General features: G+C 35.9%; 1 protein-coding gene across 5 annotated transcripts in view; it reads right to left on the bottom strand.

Moving 5' to 3' along the window:
• The window catches only part of TCERG1 (transcription elongation regulator 1), a 62,535-nt gene that overhangs the window by 23,188 nt on the left and 11,666 nt on the right, over nt 1-27,681 (bottom strand). For 2 of the 5 annotated variants that reach the window (XR_006779036.2, XM_045794358.2), the window contains exons 5-15: nt 24,551-24,793; nt 20,062-20,124; nt 18,706-18,906; nt 17,868-17,980; nt 17,033-17,121; nt 7,029-7,189; nt 5,571-5,627; nt 5,157-5,223; nt 4,017-4,067; nt 2,500-2,635; nt 1,607-1,696 (exon numbers count right to left, since the gene is read on the bottom strand). Coding sequence is in view for 4 of the 5 variants with exons in the window: in XM_045794358.2 (XP_045650314.1) it covers nt 1,607-1,696; nt 2,500-2,635; nt 4,017-4,067; nt 5,157-5,223; nt 5,571-5,627; nt 7,029-7,189; nt 17,033-17,121; nt 17,868-17,980; nt 18,706-18,906; nt 20,062-20,124; nt 24,551-24,793 (1,271 nt within the window). In the remaining variant the exon portion in view is untranslated. The remainder of the gene's footprint in view (nt 1-1,606; nt 1,697-2,499; nt 2,636-4,016; nt 4,068-5,156; nt 5,224-5,570; nt 5,628-7,028; nt 7,190-17,032; nt 17,122-17,867; nt 17,981-18,705; nt 18,907-20,061; nt 20,125-24,550; nt 24,794-27,681) is intronic. The other 3 variants (XM_045794360.2, XM_045794359.2, XM_045794361.2) reach the window with 3 other exon arrangements.

Raw genomic sequence — 27,681 nt, forward strand, 5'->3', positions numbered from 1 at the left:
ACCTGGGGGAAGAACATTCCAGACAGAGAGAAGAGCAAGTACCAGAATGCACCTAACTTGTTTAAGGCCTAACAAAGGAAGTGTGGCCAGAATGAATGAATCTAAGAAAAGACCTCCAAGAAGTATGCAGTTAAGAGTGTAAGCAAAATCTTATAAGCCATGATAAAGAATTTCAATCTTATCCTAAATGGAATGGGAAGCACTGGACATTTTCTAAGCAAGGGACAATAACAATGCCTTAAACTGTCACTTAAACTTTAAAATTAGTGTGGCTGCCACGTGGAAAAAGAACGTGACTACAGAAAAAGCAAGAATGGAAGGAAGCAAAGAGATCAGTCAGAGGCTAAACAGATGCTAAGAAATGGTCATGGTGCCTTGAAATACAGTCATAGTGGGGGAAATGGTATATAAGAAGTGATATTTACATGCTTTTGGAGGTACATTTTGCTGACAGACTTGAAATGTGCAATGGGGAGAAGTAAAGAATCAAGGCTAATTTACACTTTTTGATAGGGCCATCAATTCAGGTGAGAATGAGACGATCACACATTTTAAAACAAATAAAAACAAAAAAGTCCTACTATGCTTGAAATGCAGATGCAAACAGATCTGGAAGTCATGCTTTTCTACTACACATACTAAAATACATGTCTGGCACACAGTAAATGTCCTCTCTTCGTAAAAAGTTTGTGATGAGAGCTACATGCATAATGGCACAAACAGTATAGAGAATTATTTCAACTGTTAAATTGTCAATATAAAGGACGGACAACCAAATGAAATCCTGTAGCTCAACAGCCCTACAGCAAGTGGTTCCACATACTCACCATTCTAAAGGGATCAGTGTCAGGGTGGTACAGGTAATTCAGAAACTATGTAAGTTGAAAATGTGCAATGCTTTAGAGGAAGAAGCGATCATTGTGAGATGGTATGTACCACTGAGTCATCATGGGAATCAATGGCAACTCAATAAGCAGGCAACTGTAATTCCTGTTAACACTAGTTCAGCAGAGACCCTTAGGTGTCCATCAATTCTTTAAGTGTATAATGAAAAGACATTTAACAGATGCCACTTAGATGGAGAATGTGCACATGAAATGTAAACATGTCTTAGAGTGTTGTCTATCTACAACACACACACACAGTCACACATATATATTGGCGCTAACTGGAAGGTTATATATAACACCAGTATCCAATCATGGTCCCATCAGCTGGGTAAGACTGTAGGTGTTTCTTTTTCCTTTCCACTTATCCATCCTTTTCTTTTTCTACTCTAAATTTGCATCATTTGCCCAAGAAAAAGTAAATTAATAAGCACAACGAAATGCATTTTGAAAACTTTAGCTATAACCTCAGTGTGTACGAGGCATAAAGACAAAATGCTCATGAAGCAACAGCCATGTCCATAATAAAGGGAAAACTATCCAAGTATTTCTGAGGCAGCAATGCCCACATAGACAATAACTATGTTCTAAGATATAAGACTATGTTTTTAAAGTACTGTGTTACGGGGGGGCAAAAGGATGGTATTTTATTCCTTACAGTTTAAAAATGATGCTGCTAAAGGATATACATTTCTTAAATAATGTTATTTTCCTTTTACCTGTTTTCTCTCTTTAGGATTGAGAAGTAAGTACCGAGGATCAAAAACTATCTTGTGCAACTCCTTCTCCCATGTTGAAAAAGCAGACACCTTTAAAATAAAAATGTATTGCCTCATAATTAAGTTGGCTCTAAAAACATAAAGGTCATATAATTTTCCTTGAAATCTACAGGACATCTGCTTAAAAAGGAGACATAATAAAAACCATACTGAAGTTTCCATCACTAATAAATGACAAGCAGTGGGAGGCTAGCAACAGCAAATTTCCACACTAATTGGCTCTGAACATTTCTATATTATATAGAAATAACACACACTTAATTAGTCATTAAAATAAGCACTACTGTGTGACATTTTAAAAATCAGTACATCAGAAAAAGCCTTGAAGATTTACATTTTGATTTCCCATGCTTGCTCCAATCTTGTGAACAATGTTGTGATTTTAAATTGAACAATTATAATTATTCAAATGAATATGTGAATATAACCAAAAGGCTGAAACCCCCTCTCAATTAAGCTTTATTAATAATATCATAAAGTACCAGTTCTCCTTTAACCAAAACCATTCTGAAAATATTAAAGAATCATATATACCTTACCTATCCACGTAGTCCGCCATTCTGTAATATTAATACTCATATTACTCACCAAAATGTAATGACCCAATAAATGTTAAATGTTACTTGTATTTAAAGGATAGTAAAATGGCATTTAGTTAAACATGATAGGATGAGCCAAGAAAAAGGCTGTTTGAGAGAGTACAGTAATTTGACAGGCTTCCCTTATCCCCCCCCCACAACATGAGCACTAACCTTAGATTTGACCTTTTAGCAAGACATATTTATATTACTTATACAAAACAGAAATATCTCCCCCAAAGATTGTTTTCTGACCCCTCTCTCTAGCAGCATGTCCTTGAACTGCTTCATTCGGGCCTCCAGAGGGACAATGGCCCTTTCTCGGGCAGCTTTAATTTCAGCTTCCATCGCAGCCTCTTTCTCTGAATCAATGTCTTTATTATCGTCTCTCCTATAAAAAAATAAAATATAAGGCATCAACTGACAAAATATTAATAAGGAATCTTACTAAAATCTTTACATCAACGGAATATTCAAGACTCACTACTGAGCAGCATATTTTTGGCAAAAAATATTATATTGAGGGTTTCAAATGAACTATAAGGGATAAGCAACTTTCATAATAATAATAATAATAATAATAATAATAATAATAATAGTATTACAATGAGCTTCTGATGATGTTACAATGGCTATATTGTGCTGTCTCTCCGATACACAGAATGAACTACCTTACTTTCAAAAACAAAAACAAAAAACTAACATTGCAGTAAAACTCTATGTTAGAAATAAACAGCACAAAATATAATTTTTAGTTCTTGAAATGATAAAGGAAAAACAGTATTTTCCAAAATGTTTTACATTATAGATGCATAAAATATTTCTTAATCTAATAAAAATTGGTATAAGTCTTAGTAATCTCAAATATTCATTTTGAAAAGAAAATGAAAATATCTGCAAACTTGGCCAAGTGGATATGTGAGATATATACCTTACCTACCTGACATCTTTTTTACTCACTTTCTGGGTGGTAAGTTGAGATTTAAGTTGAAGGACAGGTCCCAGAGAGCAACATAGGCCCAGGAGTAGTTAGATGGAATTAGAACTTTCACCAATGACTAAACTACTTCTTTTTCCTCCAAAAATGCACCTCAGGGCTAAGGACAACCCTGTTGCTGTTGCTCTCACTCAAGTGAGATTGTAAACATGAAATCGAGTCACCTCTCAAACATCTGCACTAGGAAGAAGGCCCGTTCATGTGAATAATCCAAAACAGAAAGTAATTCAATAATATTCGGGTGTATTTGAGCAGATTTTCCTTCTTAAATATGATCTGCTACGTATAAAAATAAAATTGGTTCATATTCCCTACACAAACTTAAGGGAATCAGGAAAACAAAACATCACCAATTTCAGAAGAATGCTATATATAGGGAAGTGAAGGTAGCCCAGCAGATTTAAATGGAGCTAAGGCTAACTCACAAATACGTGTTAAGTGAGAGGTAATTAGCAACTTAGGGAATGAATCAAAAGAAACAGAAGACATATTCCGTGACCTGCAGGAACTTAGCGAGATAGTCTGTGACCTAAGATATGCACAAAACAAACAGGTAAAAGTAATTTGCCAAACAATATACCCTCTTATAATAATTTATTTAAGAACTATTTAAATAAAGAGTTAAAAGACATCCAAGAAATATAACTAATGAAAACAAATAACCTTTATAGAATTACACTAAATGGAAATGTCACAATACAAACTATCACTATCTATCTCAATAAAAGAAATAAAGAAAAACTAAGCCAGGAAAAATAGGCTTTTAACTTTGTACCTAAATAGAGAAGCTCGGGCAATCCACATAAAGGACTTCTTTGACATTCTCCTGATAAAAGCAGTTAAAAACCTTACAGAGTTGTCTATAAGAACAAACAATTAAAAACAACCTAAAAGTTTAACATTGTAGGAACATCCAAAATTATGGTTATATAAACAGAATGAATACAGTCATTTATAATTACTAAGAAAACAAATGTCTTATTCTAGATTTTTTTTTTAAGAACACAAAATCAGTTGATTACAACTAATAAAAATATTTGCATATTTGGTCAAGAACTAAAAAGTCAACTGCAAAAATGAAAAAGCTATGTTACTTGGGTTGATTATGCGTGACTCTCTTTAATATCTTAGTATCTTTAACATTGTTGCTAACGATTTTTTAAAAAGAACCACCCTTCCGAGGGGTTGTCTTACGAATTTCTTTGCCATAATTTGGCTGCATTCAATCTGTCCTTTTTAGATAAGGACTATGGTTCATCCAGTTCCTAATAATGTCTTTAAACTTTCCTTTTTGCTGCTAAATAATGGTCCCATTCCTCCCCCCACCCACACACCAATACCCTCTACCCCAGCCTTTCATCCCCCATTAACTAGAAACATTCATAATTTTACCCAACTACAGAGCACTGGCCAACCTAATGCTCCCACTTATGGCAGTCTCTTTCTCCCAAAGCATTTTCTAAGCTCACAGGTTCCCTCTTCACCAGGCAGTAATGACACAGACTCAAGGACCAGCTAAGTGACAAGTACATAAAAAGAGAGAAGTCTGTGTGTCTGTATTTATGCAATTTCTGGAATGGTGTCTGCTGAGGTCTACATTAAGGAGGAAATTCGTTTTCTATGAAATTCAGGCTTAATGAATGTCTGAAAATAATTTATCTCTAATTCCTAAAATGTCACTTGGCTTTATAATACATATTTAAGTAATCAAGTACTCTGCACATCTAGCAATAGAAGGGACACCATTTCCGCATTCTAAAGCAAAGCTTTCTAATATCGGGCCTTAGAGAGCAATCATGACTTCTGGCTCCTAACATACACATTACCTGTCCCAACCACAAACTGAATGGGACCTAATCAACTTTTAAAATGGGTATAATCTACCTGAATTACATAAACTGTAAGTATTACTTACTTCCGTTTTTTGGCTTTAACAGGTTCATCTTCATTAAGTTCCTCCATTAATTCTTGTTCTTCTTTAACTGTAAGATGAAATTTAATTAAACCTTGTCAGAATAAAATTCAGCAAGCAACAATTAAAACATTTAAGTCTGAATCCTTCCTCTAGTCACTACCAGAACACTTGCTTTAACAGTATTAAAAAGCAGCTATAGGGGAGCCTAGGTGGCTCAGTTGGTTAAGCATCTGCCTTTGGCTCAGGTCACGATCCCAGGATCCTGGAATTAGCCCTGTATCAGGCTCCCTGCTCAGCGGGAGCCTGCTTTTCCCTCTCCTCCCCACTCGTGCTATCTCTGTCTCTCTCTCTCTCCCAAATAAATAAAATCTTAAAAAAAAAAAAAAAAGTAGCTACAATCTGTAGTTTACTCACTTGCACTCATAGAGAATTGCCATTTTTGGATGGACAGCATTGTGGGGGTCGGGTGTCCTGGCAAAAACATATCAAACATTATTATGCATAGTTACATGCACATATTACACAATATTTTCTTCTAAAAAGTTACTGTTTATATAAAATACCCATCCCATAAACTCTCCCCTTTATAAAACATTAAACAATTCTATACTTCCTAAATTAACCTTCCCTTTAAATTTCCAATTCACTTTGAAATGTTTAATTCATGAGACATGAATTTATCAAATAACTGAACTGAATATTTGAAAACAGTCATAAAAACAAAAGCAAATCTCATACCTCCTTGGCACAATTCAACACTAGGATTGTAAAGTATCAATATCACAGCTATAAAACAAATACTGCTGAAGGGAAAAAGTGGTGTCTAGTATCTTTACCACTAGGCAGGCAAAGTTTCACTGATTTGGAAATGACTTGCAAGAAAAAAATGTAGCACCATATATATCCCACAAAGATCTCTCAATTATAATAAATGACATATATTTGGATTTACTTCATTGGAACTATCAGGTGATTCATTTATGCTTCTACAGCACATGGGGGGGGTTCTATAAAAACACAATCCTGTCAATATTATGGCAAATTACCAATAAAAAATATGCAATAAAAATTATGTAAAAATACGAGCTCATTTTATCTACTGAAATGCTGTCTGAACACAAGGTACCTTAAAAGATAATCTCTTAATAAGGTTTGTCTCTATATTGTCAGGAATAGGGTTTATATTCCCTAAATTTCATCTACCTGAAAAGAGTAAGCTTTTGCAGCAATTGGGTGGCACGGTCAGTTAAGCGTCCAACTCTTGACTTCAGCTCAAGTCATGATCTTGGGGATCATGAGATCAAGCCGGGGGTTGGGCTCTGTGCTCAGTGGGGAGTCTGCTTGGTATTCTCGCTCTCCTCTCTCTGCCCTTCCCACCACCACCCCCCACCTGTGCACACACTCTCTAATATAAATAAATCTTTAAAAGAGTAAGCTTTTATAATTCTACAAAATTTTGTGTTTTACAGAAGTTTAGTAAAATGTACTCTATACAGTTCTGATTATTTCAAAAAATATATTACTAGTTACAAAAAGTCCTAAAAGGCTCACTGAGGAGTGTTTTAGTATTATTAGTAAGCACAGAGCAAACCTTAAGCAGAACCAACATAACTGGACTAACTAAAAATCTTGACAAGGACAGTAAGTTAAAAAAATATACATATAAATATTTTACAAAAAAAATTCGTCCAAACTTTCTAATTTTTAGTATCTCTACTACTGAACTCAAACTAGCATAGCAGTCTATTTCCCATTTCTCAAATTTCTTATATTCTTTGAAAACAGCAAGTTATCCTAAATAGCCTCATATTTTCTGTAAAAATATTAAAAGAACGATAAAATTAGAGGATAAATTCTTAATTTAAAACTTACTTAGTTTCTTCACTTCTTCCATTCCTTTTTTATGAGGAGGCTCCTGAATAATTTTGTCAACATCTGCCCTTCCAATCAGATCATCAGGTCGGTCCCACATGGAAAGACGGGTGGTAGGATTATAAAAGAAGACCCTCTCATCACCAGTCCAAACAACACACCTACGAATTGATTCAAATATCAGTTTCTTCTATAATGGAACATATTTGATAGTTAAGTCTTTGTCATCCTGCCTAAAGGAGAGGTGGGGGGGTGGTTAGGACACCTTTGTATTCAATAATAGTCATAGAGCTGAATACAATTTCTAGAGGAGAGAGCTGAGTGGCTAAGGTTAGAACAGCAGTTCAACATTGTAACTGAGAAAACCAAAAAAAGCAAAGTAATTCACAATCAGTGATTTAGAGCGCTCAAGAACTTGGTGTAGCTGGCTCAATCTGTGAGTGTTACATTTTAACCTATCACAAAGGATGAATTCAATGGCAACAAATAAGAATGCTATTAAGCAGTTCTAAAACTGAAGAACAGACCACAGCACAATACCTATTATGTAATACTTCTTAGTATTTACCAAATCAGAATTTTACATACTCAAATGCAACCTGCTATGAAGTCTTTAATATCTTATTGCACCTGATATAAAAAATAAGAAATATTGATTGCACTATGACACCACAGCCCACTACAGCTCACTGTTCCTGTTCATTACAAGAAATTCAGAAAAATAGAGAAAAAGAGAATGTTAAGGACTGCGTACAGTTTTTAAAAAATAAATATAAGTATGAAAGAGAGTCAATATATATAGCAGCAAATGCAAGGGTATAAATTTCCCATTTTTCCTCCCTCACACCTCTGCCCTAAGGGCCCCCAAACACAAACAGTAGTAGCTTGGTGGTGGCAGCACAGGCAGTGAAAACTCCCAATAGAAACCAGGTACTTATGGCCAGATAATTACCAGTTCATCAACAGCTGCCAAGCCAAGTTGATCTAGATGTTGAAAATATCAGACAAAACCTCTATTGTTGAGATAATCAAAGACTTTAAAGCAGCAATTATAACTAGAGTTCATGAGATGAAGGAAAAAAAGAAACCTGAATGAAAACATAGTTCTCATTAGAGAAACAGAAACTGTAAAAAAAACAAAACCAAAAACTTTAGAGATGAAAAACACACAACTGAAGCAAAGGAAAAAAGAGAGAGAGACAAGCCAAGAAACAGATTAACTAGAGAGAGCAAACTGGTTACCAGAGGGGAGGTGAGTAGGGGGATCTGGATTAAGGAGCACACTTGTCATGAGCACCAGGTAATGTATGGAAGTACTGAATCACTATATTGTACACCTGAAATGATATCACACTGCCTGTTAACTATATAACAATTAAAATAAAACTAAAAAATAAAAAGAGAAAAAGAAAAATACACAACTGAAATAAAATCTCTTTGGATTGGCTCAAAAACAGAACAGAGATGACAGGGAATGATCAGTGACCTAGAAAGTCAGCGGTAATTATCCCACCCGAAGAATAAAGAGAGGAAAAAAATAATCAATAGGCTTTCAGGAAACCTAAGGGATTATATCAAAATGCCTTACATAAATGTCACTTATGTAGATTTTTAACTCTGCTTGGGGAAAACCCTACCCTAAATTTTCTATGCCGGCTTCTAAAATATGTCACACTACAAACAGGGCAACAAGTCCAATGACCATGGATTTCTTACCAGAAACCACAGAGCAAGAACACAGTAAAACATCCTTAAAGTTGGGGGGGGAGGGGCGGAATGGGAGTGAAAATGTTCAAAACTGAATATGGTAATGGCTGCACAACTCCATTAATATATTAAAAATCATGGAGTCGTAGACTTTAAATGAGTGAACTGTACAGGATGTGAATTATCTCAGTACATTTGTCATATTTTTAAGCAGCAGCTAGACAAAAAAAGTATATATGATTCTTGACATAACATTCTAGAAAATACAAAGTAATCTAAAATAGAAAGCAGAAGGATCCTTAGGGATGGATAACAAAGGGACACAAGAAAATTGTCGGGGTTATTGGAAATATTTATTTTGATTGTGGAAATGAACTTTAAATATTTCAGCTCACCATACTTCAATTTTACTTGAGTAACACAAAAAAATGAGAAAATGGGGGCTCCCAGCTGGTTCAGTCAGAAAAGCATGGAACTCCTGATCTCGGGGGTTCTAAGTTTGAGGCCCACGCTGGGTGTAGATATTACTTAAAATTAAATACTTTTTTTAAAAAATGAGAAAATGTACTACTATATCAAAATCTTTTGTGGAAATGGGACTAGATGTGTTTTTTTGTCTTGAATCCAACAAAAAACCAAAGCTCATTGATCCTAGGGAAAACGAAACACTTCCACTTTTGACCTCTCTTTACAATTAATTTTAAAAGCAGGTGTGAAGGCCCCTGCTTGGCACAGTCAGTTAAGTGTCTGATTCTTGGTTTCAGCTCAGGTCATGATCTCAGGGTGGTGAGATCAAGCCCCACATTCAGCTCGGCGCTCAGAACGGAGTCTGCTTGGGAATCTCTCTCCCTCTCCCGCTGCCCCTGTTGCTCATGCTCATGTGTGTGCTCTCTCTCTCTCTCAAATAAATCTTTAAAAACATAAATAAATTAAAGCAGGTGTGGGGGAAACATGTTATATACTATGTTCCATTAGAATAATCCTGAGAGGAGCACATGGCTGGTTCAGTCGGGAGAACATGTGACTCTTGATCTTGGCATTGTGAGTTCATACCTCACGGTGGGTATAGAGATTACTTAAAAATAAAACCTTAAAAAAAATTTTAAAAAAGAACAATCCTGAGATACTCAAGCCATCCTGACAGATGTTTAACTTTACTGGGGGAAAAAAAAAAGTACCCTAAACTTTCTATGACAGTTTCTAAAGCACTATTTAATTATTAACAGCAGTAACTACTTCAAGAGAGAGATGCTATTTTACTAATTCATGCTGACTTCAAAACACCAAAGTGTGCTAATATACTCCATCAGTACTAAATGTGGAGTGAGAAGCTATCACGACATTTCAGAACAGAAAAATTATGGACAAAGAATTCTTGTACCAAAAAAATGCCCTGTGCTGGGGCACCTGGATGGCTCAGTCCATTGAGCATCTGACTCTTGATTTCAGTTCAGGTTATGATTTCACGATTCATGGGATCGAGCCCTGCGCTGGGCTCCACGCTCAGCAGAGTCTGTTAGTCCCACTCCCTCTGCTCACTCTCTCTTGCTCTCTAATAAATAAAAAAAAAATCTTAAAAAAGAAAACAAAACTGCCCTGTGCTAATAATATGCATGTACGCATGATAAAATGCTTCGGGATGAAGTGTACTAATATCCGCAACTTTTAACCTATCAAAAAAATTATTATTGGCAGATGCACTGAGAGATGGTAAATAAATGGTAACACAAACAGACTAAAAAGTTAATTCTAGAAGCTAAGTCAATACATGGTGCTCACTGTTCTAGACACATTCTTTCAACATTTCTATAGGTTTCAACTTCTTCATAATAAAATACTAGAGCAAAAAGCTCTGGAAACAACAACAAAAACCTACAGAAACAGAAGAGCTAATCAATTAGTGGCCCTGTGCCACTCTCAGTATATGCAAAAGTGAGTAAAACTTGAAAAACCAATTTTCCTAAGTTAAAACCCAATACAGAAACTTAACCAGAGACGTAAAGGACCTATATTCTAGAAACTATAAATCACTCTTGAAAGACATTGAGGAAGACATAAAAAGATGGAAAGATATTCCATGCTCATGGATCGGAAGAATTAACATAGTTAAAATGCCCATGCTACCCAGAGCAATCTACACTTTCAATGCTATCCTGATCAAAATACCGAGGACATTTTTCAAAGAACTGGAACAAATAGTCCTTAAATTTGTATGGAAACAGAAAAGGCCCCGAATCTCCAAGGAACTGTTGAAAAGGAAAAACAAAGCTGGGGGCATCACAATGCCGGATTTCGAGCTGTACTACAAAGCTGTGATCACAAAGACAGCATGGTACTGGCACAAAAACAGACACATAGACCAGTGGAACAGAATAGAGAGCCCAGAAATGGACCCTTGGCTCTTTGGGCAACTAATATTTGATAAAGCAGGAAAAAACATCCGGTGGGAAAAAGACAGTCTCTTCACTAAATGGTGCTGGGAAAATTGGACAGCTACATGCAAAAGAATGAAACTTGACCACTATCTCACACCATACACAAAAATAAACTCCAAATGGATGAAAGACCTCGATGTGAGACAGGAATCCATCAAAATCCTAGAGGAGAACATAGGCAGCAACCTCTACAACATCGGTCAAAGCAACCTTTTTCATGACACATCCCCAAAGGCAAGAGAAACAAAAGATAAAATGAATTTATGGGAGGATTTCATCAAGATTAAAAGTTTCTGCACAGCCAAGGAAACAGTCAGAAAAACTAAGAGGCAGCCCACGGAATGGGAGAATATATTTGCAAATGACACTACAGATAAAGGACTGGTATCCAACATCTACAAAGAACTTCTCAAACTCAATACACGAGAAACAAATAAACAAATCAAAAAATGGGCAGAAGATATGAACAGACACTTTTCCAATGAAGACATACAAATGGCTAACAGACACATGAAAAAGTGTTCAAAATCATTAGCCATCAAGGAAATTCAAATCAAAACCACACTGAGATACCACCTTATGCCAGTTAGAATGGCAAAAATAGACAAGGCAAGAGACGACAATTGTTGGAGAGGATGTGGAGAAAGGGGATCCCTCCTACATTGTTGGTGGGAATGCAAGTTGGTACAGCCACTCTGGAAAACAGTGTGGAGGTCCCTTAAAAAGTTAAAAATTGAGCTACCCTATGATCCAGCCATTGCACTACTGGGTGTTTACCCCAAAGATACAGACGTAGTGAAGAGAAGGGCCACATGCACACCAATGTTCATAGCAGCAATGTCCACAATAGCTAAATCGTGGAAGGAGCCGCGATGCCCTTCAACAGATGACTGGATTAAGAAGTTGTGGTCCATATATACAATGGAATATTACTCAGCTATCAGAAAGAACGAGTTCTCAACATTTGCTACAACATGGACGGCGCTGGAGGAGATAATGCTAAGTGAAATAAGTCAAGCAGAGAAAGACAACTATCATATGATTTCTCTCATCTATGGAACGTAAGAACTAGGATGATCAGTAGGGGAAGAAAGGGATAAAGAAATGGGGGGTAATCAGAAGGGAGAATGAAACATGAGAGACTATGGACTATGAGAAACAAACTGAGGGCCTCAGAGGGGAGGGGGTGGGGGAATGGGATAGGCTGGTGATGGGTAGTAAGGAGGGCACGTATTGTATGGTGCCCTGGGTGTTATACACAACTAATGAATCATCGAGCCTTACATTGGAAACCGGGCATGTACTGTATGGTGACTAACATAATGTAATAAAAAAATCATTAAAAAAAAAAAAAAAAACCCAATACAGAGTACACGCCAGGAAAGCACGGCAAATATACACAGCCCTCACTGTGCACTCTGCAGGACACTGTAAAAGTAACTGCAAGCTAAAGCTGTAGGATACAATCTCAGTAAGCACAGGAAAAAATTACAATTAGTCCACAACCTTTATTTTTTTTTAAGATTTTATTTATTTCTCAGAAAGAGAGAGCACAAGCGGGGGAGCAGCAGGCAGAGGGAGAAGCTGAGCAGGGAGCCCGGTGCGGGACTCAATCCCAGGACCCTGGGATCATGACCTGAGCCAAAGGCAGACACTTAACTGACTGAGCCACCAGGCATCCCAGTCCATAACCTTTAAAAACTTTTGTCAAAACATTAAAAATTCTCTTAAACCAGAAACTAAAGTTTACTGATCCTAAGGAATAAAAAATGCTTCTAATTTTGATCTCTTTATTTAGAAGAGTCAAACTAATGCTGTGAAATACCAGGAAAAAAATTCCAATATTGGTAAGGAAAATATGAAGCTTCATGTTTTACACTTAGCTTCTTAACTCTGAAGAAAGTTACTTCGAGAGCAACATTGGAAGATATGAAGAGACAGAAACACTAATAAAAATCTGATTATCCAAATGAAGTGGCATAGCCTGCTTAGCTAAGATAATTGTTGTGTCTTCTTTCTTCGTTTTCCTAAATAATCTCTACACCCAACATGGGGCTGAAATTTATAATCCCAAGACCTAGAGTCGCATGCTCCACTGAATGAGCTGACCAGGCCGCCCTGAGTAATTTGTTTTGCTTAAAGTTAGCATTTACTCATTTTACAAGGAACAGAAAAAAATTAAGGAATTAAAGTTCTACTGACAATAAATTTTTCACTGACAGACCTTGGAAAATAATTTACACAAGCAGTTATCTTACATGTATTCAGATGGACTGTAAAAACACTAGGAACATATAGTTGCATTAGGGGATGGAGGACAGTCCCTAAGAAATACCTAGAACCTAGAAGCTATAAATAAAAGATCAGTAAATTTGATCTCATCAAATACAATATTTATGTATGACAAGACATAAAATAAAAACCAACAGGTAGGGAGAAAGTGTAATGTATACAAAAATTAAAGGGGTTAACAGCATGCATAAAAAGGTCTCTTCTGGGGCACCTGGGTGGCTCAGTAGGTTAAGCATCTAACATCAGCTCAAATCATGATCTCAGGGTCGTGGGATTGAGCCCTGCATCAAGCTCCATGCTCAAGAGGGGGTCTACTTGTCCCTCTCCCTCTTTCTGCCTCTCCCCACACTCCCTTGAGCTCTCTATCTCCCTCTCAAATAAGTAAATAAATAAATAAATAAACTCTTAAAAAAAGAAAAAAAAAAACCTCTCTCCTATCATTAAGAAAAAGACAAGTCCATAAAAAACATGAGGAAAACTGTGAAGGAAGCAATCCACAGCCAATGAACATGAAATAAACTGAATTACACCAGCATTCTGCAAACATGTAACAGAAATCTTTTTCTCAACAGCTTACCAAAGATTTAAATAGAATATGCCACACTGGTTAAGAGGGAGAGAAAAATGGTACTCTGAGGCTATTGCTGGGAATACTAACAGGCACAGTCCAGCCTGCCCCTCCCCCTCAACACCAAAACCTTTCTGAGGTCAACCTAGCAGTATCTACCGAAATATTAAATAATAGTATCACTTGATTCAATTTCACCTCTAGGAATCAATCCAACAGAAATACTTGCATGTTGTTCACAAAGAAGCATGTACAAGGATGTCCTAAACAGCAACTTTTGTTAATGCTAGGGTGGGAGACAACCTCATCATCCGTTTATAGAAAAACTATGCATTTACAGAATACTAGGTGATCACAAATATATTTATTTATTTATTTTTTTAAAGATTTTTTTAATTTATTTATTCGACAGAGATAGAGACAGCCAGCGAGAGAGGGAACACAAGCAGGGGGAGTGGGAGAGGAAGAAGCAGGCTCACAGCGGAAGAGCCCGATGCGGGGCTCGATCCCACAACGCCGGGATCACACCCTGAGCCAAAGGCAGACGCTCAACCGCTGTGCCACCCAGGTGCCCCACAAATATATTTAAATGTACAAAAATAGCAAAATTTCTGAGACATAGTAAAAACCACAAAGGAATACACTGGTTTTTTTTTTTTTTTTTTAGAGATTTTATTTATTTGACAAAGAGACAGCCAGCCAGCGAGGGAGGGAACACAAGCAGGGGGAGTGGGAGAGGAAGAAGCAGGCTCCAGCAGAGCGGGAAGCCTGATGCGGGGCTCGATCCCAGGACCCCGGGATCATGCCCTGAGCCGAAGGCAGACGCTTAACAACTGAGCCACCCAGGCGCCCCAAGGAATACACTGTTTTTAAGACACTGTAAGATGCACACACACCACACAACTCTGTACATGTGTACACAAAACAATGTAACAAAGGGTCCAGAAGGCATATGTAACCAAACTTTCATTAATGAGGCTTGGGGAAAGTAGAATTCTTTAATTTTTTCCTCCACATAATTCTTTCATATCCAATGTTTTTATGGATTCACATATTCTTTTCTAATAATATCAGATCAATAAGAAAATAACTGAAAGCAGGACACAAAAACTATAGATATAAACATACAGAAAAAGGTTTAGAGAATGATAAATATAAGAAACTTGACATGCAAATAACAAATGTTCCAAAAAAGGAAAAACAAACAGATAAAGAGAAGCAATAATTAAACAAATTCCAAAAGAAAATTCCACTAATCTGGGGACAGACTCAAATCTGAAAACTGATTAGCATCCACGAAGCTTCAGATTGGTGGGGTTCAGAGGTGGTTACCAGCTTTTCATGTACAATACTCAAACTCAGAAACCACAACCTAGGAACATATTCTTTAAACAGACTGTTTCCATAACTTGGATTCTGGATCCAGGTAAATATTTTTGCTTAATTATTTTTAAAATGAGGTTTAATGTATCAAGTTGGTGGAATGAAATATACAGAAGACAATTATTCCAAATGTCTTTAAAACATAGTAATTTGACTATAAATCCCTGGAGTGACATGCCCTGAACATAAAAATAAGGGGGGGGGGTAAAAAAGGTTAAAAAGTGTCTTCACTATCACACTGTTAGTGACAGTAGTGGTACTACAATTCTGTGACTTATATGTGAGAAAAGCAAATGAGTAATTACGTTGCTATCACTCAGCAGAAGGATTTTCAGCAGGAAAGGGGATGCTGAATTAAAATGATGATGAGGTTCAGTAAAAGCCTTGTAGTAAATCTCAACTACAAGTAATGATATGAACTCACAATGTATCTTTAAATGTGTGCATTTTCAATCCGTGCCACATCCCACAAAAAGCAAAATGGCCGAATCTAGGCCTAAGACAGGAAATACATGAGAAAGCCACGAACATCTTTGTCAGAGTAGAAAACAAGGAAAGTATCAATGACAGGGTCGCAACATAAAACCCCAGTCAACCTGAAGAGGCTTCACCCAGCCCTAGTTGAATTAACTGAACTTCAGTAAGAATAAGAACGATAACAGAAGCAAAGAAAATGTATTTAAATCTATGAATTTTAATACTCGAATCAATTCATTACTGTAAAAACCTAAGCACGATTGACATTTTGGACATAATTAACTCTTGTAGGGAGCTCTCCAGTACCTGGCAGGATGTTTAGGAGCACCCCTGCCCTCTAACAACTAGATGCTACAGGCTATTAATCCCTTACAAGTTATGACAACCAAAAACGTCTCCAGACACTGCCAAACATCCACTTATGAACTAGTCTTGCCAAAAAGATCACATGTGAATCTGCTCAGGTCTCTACATATACTTGCTAGTTTGCAGGAAATTCAGGACTTCTAGACTGAAATGGTACCACAGGGATGCAACAGTAACATTCAGACTGTGAGCCTCCAGGTAACAAACATATTTCTTTTTTAAATAACAAAAACAGAAAGGAAAAAGCAATGAAAACACAATGGAGGGGAACCTATAGATTACAAGACGTAAGGAAGAACTTCCTGCAATATGTGGACTGTATATGGATTAAACGGGCTAGAGCAGGAACAGGAGAGAGCAGAGAGAAGAAAAGGGAAAACCAAAGAAGAAAAAGTACACTTAAGTAAAAAGACAATTTTACACAGTTCTATAAATATAATCATGTATGTGGGCAGATGTACAAAATTAATTTTAAACAATAAAAAGGAGATTCAGGATCTCACAGCAGTTCAAGTCTATGATCACGTACAATAAACATTAATGGACAGTACCATGAAAGGAGAAAGACAATGCAGCAATTGAGTTTTAGGTCTGAACACCCAAACTACAAAAAAGAAGAACCAAAATATTCATTAGATAAAAACATCTACTTGGCGTGTATTTTTTTAAAGCACCTTTTCTTCCTATATGATAAACCATGTAACAATCAAATATGGCAATAAATAAGCAAACAAGAACGAAATAAATTTAACTTACTAATTAAGCCAAGTACATACCATGGAGTACCAGGAATAGGGGTAGTAGCTACTGGCTTCGCCTTCTGGGCAGCCTTTTCTTCTTCAGTCATCTCCTCCTCTTTAGGCTCCTAAGGGAAATGATGTTACTCCCATTTAATTAGTATCACAAAACTATACCTGTATCTTATACAAATACAAGTAATACTGTGAACACCTCAAAGTGCAACCAACGTAAGGTCTGTTGCTAGCATAGTGAGGACCCTGAGTGGGAATTTCTAAGAAAGTTCTAAATCCTTGCTCCCTAGACAGAGCCGAATTCTACAATAGCAGACCCCAGCAACAGCAGATTATCTTACAGACTCACTAACCATCTGCTTAGGAGCAGAAAAGGAGAATTTAGGATAGAAAATCAGATGAGACCTCTTCATTTAAGGTTATTTCTTTCTCCTGCTAACTTCCTTACTAATAAAACAATACTACCATTAGTCCCTCACTGAATAAAGGAAGCTTCCAAAAAACAGAGCTCTTTTAGTGTTGTGTAGAGATCATTCCATGCCAGAATAAGACAGATAAAATATCACATTCCCCAAATATAAAATTGTACTTAAAATTTTTACCATGTGCCAGTCTATAAATCAGGAGGTTGGGACTGGGTCGATGCCCTGGTCCCTTCTAGGGGCCTTGGTTTACCGTAAGAAGTAATTCAATGAAACTTTCAAAGGAAAAACTGAAATACAAACTTCAAAGAACCCTTAAATTTCAGAAATCAGACTACAGCAATTATCTAAATCTGTATCAGATGGGTTTTCAATTACAAGTAAATTGTACCCAACAGTTAAAGCTGGCTCCCAGGTTAACGGTCGTGGCCCTTTACCTCCTTTATCTCCTTTATTGGCTCTTCTTTAGGGTCCTCCTCCTCCGTCTCCATTGGCAGAGGTTCTTCAGAAGGTTCTTTAATTGGCTCTTTAATCTTCTCCTCTAATTTTTCTATTACAAAGTTAAGACAATGTCACTCAATGGTTTTTGGTGTAATTTTCCAAGAACTTTCAGAGACTAAGCAATTAAGATATTCCATAACTAGAAATTATTAACTATAAAGACAAAATGTTCTTCTTTGTATCATCAATTTCAATATAATGTACTGGTCACCTTCAAATACCTTGCTATACCATCAGAAAACTGTCACTAGAAAAGAACCACTGACTACAGAGGGATATAGTCTTTCAAGTCACTCAAGTATCATTCGTAGCAATGATTCATTTTGCTCAAAGGGACAAGATACTAAGATTCTTAGAAAGAGGAACCTGTGATACAGAAAATTATGAGTTTTCTTCATCCAAGACTCCAAGAGCCTACATTTCTTTCTTCAGAACACATGCAATACAGACATCTCTTCCTGAGAGTACTATTAATCTTAGAAATCAGTAATTACACAGGAGAATAATTATGCAATTCCTAACAGCAAAAATATGTATGTGTACAGATGTATAATTTAATTTCTTCAGATGGAAAAATCATGGACAAACGTGTAAGTGGAACTGGCTTTTTAAATACATATGTATTTATCAATTTGGTAGAAATAAATAATCCAACAACTACGGAATTAGCAAATACTTCAAATGTGTTAAAAAGGAATTAACTCAATTTCAAATAGCATTCTATTTATAGTATCATAGCTTTTACTACATCTCAACAAGTCATTAAAACTATACCTTTTTCCTTTAGCTCTTGGGGTTTTTCCCAGGTTGATTCTAACGTTCTATTATTATAGTAATACGTCTTTCCATCTGCTGTTTTATACTCAGTCCACTCAGAAACTGCTGTCGCTCCAGCTAAGGTAGCAGGGGAAGCTGCAATAGCAACCTGGGGGTGTATCATAGGTACGATAGGAGGGGCCATGCCTGGCAACACACCTAAAAGAAGAAGAATACAAAGTTAGGTCCAAGTATCAAATTGTAAAGCAAAATGAAACTTTAAAATATGAGCTACATCTTTCTAATAAGTATTAATAAATGAATGAACCAGTTGGAACAAAAAACCAAATCATTTAAAATGTGATTTAATTACTTAATGCTATTTCCCTGGTTTAGTTCTAAGATCTAAATTCAAATAGGTTCAGAAATTCAACCCAAGAAGTACCTTAAGAACAGTCAAAAATTTGGATAATAGTTATGATGAAGTCCTAACAATAATTATAAAAATGATGACACATTCTGTACGTGTGAAGAGAAATAATTTTTATAAAGAATTTCTCAAATTCTAATGAAATCAAGACAACAAACATTTACTGAGCATATTTCCTGAAGCAAAATTATTTTCTAGTTCTAAGGTACCTAGAAGGGTATGAATAAAATTCTCAGTTTTAAAGTAAATGACTGAGTTTATTATCAAATCCACTTTAATATACTAAGTGATTAAGTCAGATATCCCTGTTAACTGTCAGTTTACTCTTTTCCTTAAAAAAAACAACAATTTCTTCTATTTATTTTTTAAAAGATAAACCAAGATTACTTTTTTTTTTAACAAGACAGCCACACAAGCTGACATTATACAAATAATTAAGGATATATGAATCCAAATTGAAAAAAAACCCTCATATCCTATTCCAGAATTTAAGTTTTGGGAGCTATCTTCAATAAGTTTCAAATGTAAATTTATATTATACACACAAATATTCACACACATATACTCACTAGCATGCAAGCATAATCACATCACTTTACACATGGAAATGATTTTTTTATATTTAACTTAAAAACACATCAAAAAATAAAATTAAATGTTATGAATATGAGAATGAAGTTGTTTACACTTATTACAAAAATTAAGATATAAAGTGATCTGACCTTATTTTGCTTTTGTGAACCAAAGAAGCTAATACTACAGGCAATTGGGAAAATTAAGTGTTGGCCAAATATGACAACTGTATTTATACTGCTCATTAAAAAGAAAAATATAAAAAAATCCACTCACTTGGGCAAAAATAAATAAATAAAAGGATAAACAACAACATTCACTACCATGCCAACTTACAGACAAAACAAACTAAGATGGTTTTAAAAAATTACCGGTCTTGGTGGTAGCGACTGTCTTTACATACGGGCAGCTGACTATTTGCATCATTGCTACACCTGTAAAATGGATAAGCAAGCATACGTTGGAAAGCTGCCATGGTATGTCGGCTACCACTGGGATTCAGGGAAGTAATTTACCACTACAATTTAGAATGCTATTTCCAATGAAAAAGACCAGGAATGGAGTAGAATTTCTTTCTGTTTGACATTTTGTGGGAAGTGGTGCCAAATCCAATGATAACTAATTCTAAATTATAGCATCAATTACCTTTTTATCAAACCAGCTCTGATAATATTTGAAGGAGTCTCGAGAGTTTAAATTCAATGAAGGAAGCCCCTTCATTGCATATATATAACAAGTTCTCATGTGGGACATTTTCCCACAGGACATCAAACCCATGCTGCTGTTGCTTAGATACCAGTGAAAGGCAGATGCAGCATGACACTGACAAGACACCTTCTCTGTGCTGCTGCTAAGTGGGAACTACATGCAGAAGCTAAGGCATGGAGCATAACCATGCAGAAGGAGAAAAAGAATAAAATAGGACAAAGAGGGATACAAGAGAAAGGAAGAAAGTAAGGTATGAGATGGATTCAAATATTCCAATGCAAATAGTATTTTAAATAAAAGGGCAGAGATGAAAAGGGTTGCATTCAACTAATGACAAAATATCCATGTTCAGGACCTGCTCTATGGAATGTCACAGGCTTGAAACAGTATGGAAGCAGGCTAACATGTGAAGAAAAATACAGCCCCTTTAGTAGCACTAATGACTACATGGGCTGATTGCTCAGAAACCTCTAATATTTAAGCCAACTAAAGAAGTAGCACTTGTATCAAAGAATGGAAATTACGTACAGTTCTTAGAAGAATGAAGATTCATCATGATGCATTACAATGGTGATAAAAAGGGAATGAAAGGAAAAGCTGGAAAACTAAGACTGATTAATTGAAGAAATCCAAAATTAAGTGTGAATTAGAAAAAAATTTTTAAAGGAAAAGGCTGAAGGCTGAAGGCAGGAAGAAAAAGGGTTGGGGGATTAAGTTTTAATTTCTATTTGCTTTGGCTGAAAAAACTAAACCTAGTTTCATACCAATAAAAATTTAAAATAACATACTATTTTCCCCACTAACGTACAGGAAAAGAAATTTCTTAGAGTTAAAAATTGAAATTAAACCCCTCAGTTTGTAAATAAAGTACCTAAGTTCACGCACACACACACAAAAATACTGCCAATTTTTGAAAAATGCCTTTAATTTCTTATTTACTATTTTAAGTAAAGAATATTAAAGCTAAACTTCCTATTACCTCTGACACTAAAACAAAAGCGCTGGATCATAAAAGCATACTGAGTTAAGTCATACGAATGGTTCTGTTTTCCCTGATGTTCAAAGAAAGCAAGGGAAAAATTCATTTGGTTAAAGAAGTTACACCACATATTAGGTTTAAATTAGTATAAATACTGCCATCTGCAGGACCACTGAACCTAGTACGTCAGCCCTAAAAATTCAATCCTTAGAATACATGAACTTTTTTCTCAATTTTCTCTAAAACCACCCCCCAAAAGATAATTTTAACTATTCAACTTAAACAGAAGAAAATCAACTCTATTCATATTTAGCCTAAGTGCCATTATTAAATATCAACTGGGCCAACATAGAACTCCTCTATTTGACTGACAACAACAAGACCATACTAAAAGGTCATACGTGTTTCTTCTCATGATAAAAAGACGAACTTAAGGTTTTCTTTGAGGGTGATTACATACATAAGACTCACAATACTACCACACATCTAAATTTTTAATCTTCTATTTAAAGGGAGTATCTGGGGTGCCTGGGTGCGTCAGTGCCTCAGCCAGTTAAGCATCTGACTCTCAATTTTGGCTCAGTCATGATCTCTTGGTTGTGAGATCGAGCCCTGTGTTGGGCTCCACACTCAGCAAGAAGTCTGCTTAAGGATTCTCTATCTTCCTCTCCCTCTGCCCTTTCCTCTGATCGAGCTGGCTCTTACTCTCTCTCTCAAATAAACAAATTTTAAAAATAAAATTTAAAAAAATCTAAAGGGTGCATCTGTTCAATTTTCCTGTAACTTTATTCTCAAATTATGTTCTACTATGAAATCAGAAAATTCCATTTCACATTCTCAATAGTTCTAATGTCAAAGACAAGTTTCTTAAAATTCCAAATAAGATTTTATAGTCTTAGAAATCCCGTAATTCCAATCCAATTTACTATTCCCAATTCCAACTCTAACTCCTGTATTGTACCTATAATTCTTCCAGTCCTTTCCTTCATTTTATTTATTATCTCTTCCTTAATCATCCTTATTAGAGCCATACACTGCTATTACAGATGGGAACTTAAAGCTCCAGGATAAATCACATCCAAATCTTTCCTGTTTACCTTACTGCCAAATTGATAAAAAGAAACAAAAAGAGATCAATCCCACTGTAAATAAAAGATTTGGGGAGGAGAAAAACAAGTCATCTTTTCCCTTTTTTACCCCCCCCCCAACAAAAGCACCTTGGAGAACTGAATTAAAAGGGAAAATGAGAAAATGAATTCATAATATCAAAGATGCCTTACCATACAAACAAATACTATTATTATTTTCTATAAAACATTAACTCTCTAAGGAATCTTGGCATCTTGGACAAAATTTTACAGATTATCTAACTCAAGCTCTCTTCCAAATGACCTACAAAATGACATTAGTGACTGTCATTTATCAAATGCCTTTTATTGCTAAACTTCACAGGTACCACCACGCTTGGTTAAATGGTCACAACGATCTGTTTTAAAACTTAAAGATGGGGTAAGGGGCAAAGAAGACCATATCAAAACAGAGCTATAAGTGAAGAGATTTTATTGTGACAAAATTCAATGCTCCATAGAAATGAATTTTGCTACTCTGTACCTTTCACCCACCGGTTCCTATTAAGAACTTCCAAGGCAAAAGTCCTTTTACAAAACCTCTCAAGTACCTTGGTAACATTACTATGCTACGCCTCAATCATCTCTCCACAGAATTCACAACTCCAGCTTCTTCAGATCATTTAGAATCCAGTATATGGTCTGAATACTGTCCTTGACCCCAGAGCAGAGCAAGACTGTGAGAGCTTATGACCAATGTCAACCTAGTCTCCACGTATCACCTGGTTTTCTACCAAAAGTATATCCAGAGGCAATTATCCAGCAGCTTGTCTTAAAATTTAATTTAGAAAAAAGGTAATCCCTAGTATGAGAAAACATTATTGGTTTTCTCTTACTTTTAAATGATTTGAGTTTCTTAAACAGCACATATTGGGCATTTAATTATCTAACACTACATCAACGATGTGCAAAAGGTTTTCCTTAGAGAAAAACCCAGGAATTCTTAAAACTTTTGGTTTCTTTCTTGCTAAGGTGCAATACCTAAGTGGCTGCTTCTTTTCCAAGCGGTCACAAGGAAAAAGACAATTAGAACAACAGCAATAATTAAAATATGTACAGATCTAAGAAATAGCTATACTACAACCCTATTCTTACATAAAAACTACTACAATAAGATAGCAATAACAGATAGCAGGAGGAATATGAAACTGGGAGACAAGAGGCCTACATTCTATCCATCTTTGCTACAAACTAGCCCTAAGAACTGAGCTCCCTAAGATACAAAAGCTTCAAACTGTAATACTAGGAGAACAGACGATGGATTAAGGAAGGGTTAAATGTGTTTGCCAGTAGCAAATGCATTCAAATTAGGATGCCTGACACTATCACTGTTTAATCACTACAGGAAAAATTCTACTCCACAATCTCTAACTATTTAAATGTTTAAATGGTGCAGGTTATACTTAACTTCACGTTAAAAGGAAAAGTTTCAGTTTTGCTTTAGATGAATTTCTTACAGTTAAGTGATTCACATTTTCTTCCCAGTATAGCATAGTTATTAAGAGCGTGGTCTTCCCGTCTGGAGTGCTCAGCTCATATCCCAACACCATCACTTATTAGCTATGTGACCATGGGCAAGTAATTTCACCTGTCTGTGTACCTACCTCATACGATGGTTGCAAAAATTAAACTGAGTTGTTACATGTAAGGTGCTTAGAACAGGGCACAATACATAAAATCACTCAATTTGTATTAGCTATTAATGACCTGTAAGTTCTCAACTTCACAGACTCAATCCCTTAAAGATATTGCATTTGAACATAGTTACATGAAAAGATGATGATCATTTTTAATTCACTGAGGCCATTATCCAAAAATGAGTGTAGCTTCAAATGTGGCTCTAATCTTAAGACATGTAAACAACAACAAAAAAAGGACATTTACCAAAACTGAAGAGAAAATATTGCAGTTAGCCATGAATCTTTCAAAAACATTTCAAACAGGTGAGATTCAAGGCAAATTTCAAATGCAACAGACACATGAGAACAAACTAACTGACAATATGAAAACATAGCTGGAAAGGACTGTTAGAATCTATTGGTTTACCTGGAAGTGGAATTGGCATGCCAGGAAGGGGAACACGAAACGGAGGTACCATTACTGGTGGAAAAGCAGGTATTGCTGCTGCTGGCTGAGGTACTGAATGAGGAACAGCAGGAGGTAACGTCTGGGGATGCGGCTGGGGAACAGTTTGCACAGGTGTGGCTGTAGGAGCAGGAGTTGAAACACTAACTGTAGGCGTGGCAACTGAAACAGCAGAACTTGGGGTCTGATCTTGTGTTGTGGGTGCTGATAAAAGATAAAACAAAAATATGTATCACTCCTTCATAAACCATTTCGCTATATTCAATCATCATTCTCTCATTAAGTATTTAAGAGCCCATTCCATGCACTGCAAGAAATTTGTAACAAGATCTGTCTTCAAGAAGCTTGAAAATAGTCGCTTAAATGAAATACAAAAAATAACTAAAATACAAAGTGAAATGGGATAAATGTATAGGAGTGTAAATCAAGACGCAAAGACCATTTCTAACTGTGAGAGGGTACAGAAAATTGTATACTGTGATGACAAGCCTTGAAAGATTAGGATTTCGACAAGGACAATGACAAAGTAGGAGGAGAAAATAAGCAAGTGGTGGGAAAAGTGAGTAAAAGCAAAGAGGAGATAACAACCAGGAATTATTTAGAAACTACAAGGCAAGCAGTCAACTAGTAAAACACTAGGCATATCAAAAGAACCAATGAGTTATGTCTGGAAAGGCAGGCCAGAGGCATAAAGTAGAAGGCTCTGACAGAAGACTAGGGAGTCTGCACTTTACTGGGTAGGGAAAGGGAAGAACTAAGCTAAATGTAGAAAACTGACCTAGGAAAATGCACACCAAAATGTATGTACTCATGACATCTGTGTATGCCTTTCACCTTTTGCTACATATCTTTCATAATTAGAGTTTAATTTTTTCGTAAGAATGCATTCATGTGTTATTTGTGTGACTCTGTGGCAAAAGGGAGGTTTCTGTATGGAAGTGAATTAAGCGGTGTTCATTTGATGAATTAATCTGGCAGATGAATGGGAAGAAAAGGAAGAACAGAGGTGGGAAAATCAATTTCAACCTATCTGGAACTACCCAAGCAAGGAAGAACAGTGAGAAAAAGATATGCAATAACTAATGACTGAGTATGAACAAATGGAGTAAAAAACAAGTTGGGTTTCTCTACAGTGAAAAAAGAAAAAATAATAATAACTCATGTTTCCAGTATAAGAGACCAGGAGAATGTGAAATTTGGGATAATTTGATTCTAATACATTACTTTTAAGTACCAAAAATAAAACATTTCATCTCCAGTTACAACATTTAAAATCAAATTGTGACCCAAAAAATAAATAAAATTTGTATTTTATGCTTTTTAAAAAGTTTCAGTTCTCAAGTATTATAAAACATTTTTGTTATTTATAACACATTTAGTTCCAAAACAAAATTCATTTTGGTAACTCACTGGTAATAAATACTTTATTTTTTCTTGATGTAAAAAAAAATTTCAAACTACCTATACTGGACTAAGAATGAATTTATCAAATTAAATGAAATAAAAGTGCATTCCCAATCCTTATATGCCAATTTTATTCTACGGGAAAGCACGCTATTGAATACAAGCCACCCAATAATCCACCTGACAAAATTTATATCTTTGTTCAGCTCCTAATAATGAAAAACTCACTTAGGCTGGGAAGATGTGAGCAATTTCATACTTGTTAATGCGGGACTCACCTTGGCTAAATAGACAGCAGGGCCAAACAAGTATCTTCAGGGGCCCAGGAATGAATTGTTGGTCTAGCATAGACCTAGCCTTAGGGTACAGTATCATATTAATATAATTTTATAACAGTGTGAAAAATACAAATTACATGCAACATTTGCCCAGTCCCATAAATATACCACTTAGCATCTGTAATCTACTGTAATGGCTGAAAATATGTCTAGTTATTCTTCCCAACTTCCCTGAGGAGGAGGATTACATCAGCATTTTTCACAAACTTACACAGGATAAAATGAGTTTATGCTCAGCTAGGGCTAAAATATAAATTTCTTAATTTTTATTTCCATTTAACCACAGGACTATACCACAGTTCATACAATTAAATTTTTTTAAATGTTACGGTAGTAATAATTAGATATAATTAGAAGTATGATAAAAAGTACTATACTCAGGAAAAGACTAGGAGTTACAAAAGCATCAAATTTCAAGTGGAAAGGAACACCAATGGAGATGGCAAAAAGTTATTCACTCAATCCACTCCTCCTGCTGACGCAGGATTTTCTAAATCTGATTTGTGGCCATGAGTCATGAGAGGAAAGACATAAAGGCAATGAAAGAATTCAATGGGAAACTGGGAGAATGGGAGCTAGAACTTAATGGTCACTAAACTCCTAACACCTTTTGCTAAAATAACTAGTGAAAGGCTAGGCCTCAAATATACTCCTAATCCAGCCTCAGATCTTAATTAAAAAAGACAAGTGACTACAACAGATGGAGAAATACTAAGACTGCAGTATGACAACACTCCAGGATACTGAATCAAGGGAAATAAAAACAGACATCAGGAATATTCAGAAAGAACATCAAAAGTGATGTTTAAGGGCAGTAAAAAGAACATGTTTTTGCTATTCTGTTCTTAGAATAAGGGCCTCCCAAACAGTGAACAGCAGTGCAAAAAAATGACAAACCAGAGTTCTGAATAGAATAGTTCATAGCAGCAAGACAGCTATGAGCCTATGGACAGACCACTCTGATACAGAAACAGAATACATAAAGGACAGTTAAAGTATTCTGCTACCAACCTTCTTTAAGACAAAGTACTACTACTTCTCCTTCCTAAGAAGGAAGGGAACAAAAGTATAAGCAACACAGAGCCTCCACACAGAACTGCAATGCTTTTCTTAATCTCCTTCTGTCATTATCACCACAGGCACCCCGTAAAAACTGGCAGTTTCTTGCCTTACCACACATATTTTTAGGAACACTAGCCTATGAGAAGGGAAAGCCCCTCAGCCAGCTAGCAACTGTCAGTTATACTTCCGTATCAGAATTCACCTTAGCTAAGCAAGATGTAAAGCATTATTTACATCTTCCTACTAAGTGCATTTTCCCCCAACCGGTCTAAACTATATCAAGTACAG

The sequence above is a fragment of the Ursus americanus genome, chromosome 5, assembly GCF_024610735.1.
Source record: "Ursus americanus isolate L20-20 chromosome 5, mUrsAme1.1.p, whole genome shotgun sequence".
NCBI lineage: Eukaryota > Metazoa > Chordata > Mammalia > Carnivora > Ursidae > Ursus > Ursus americanus.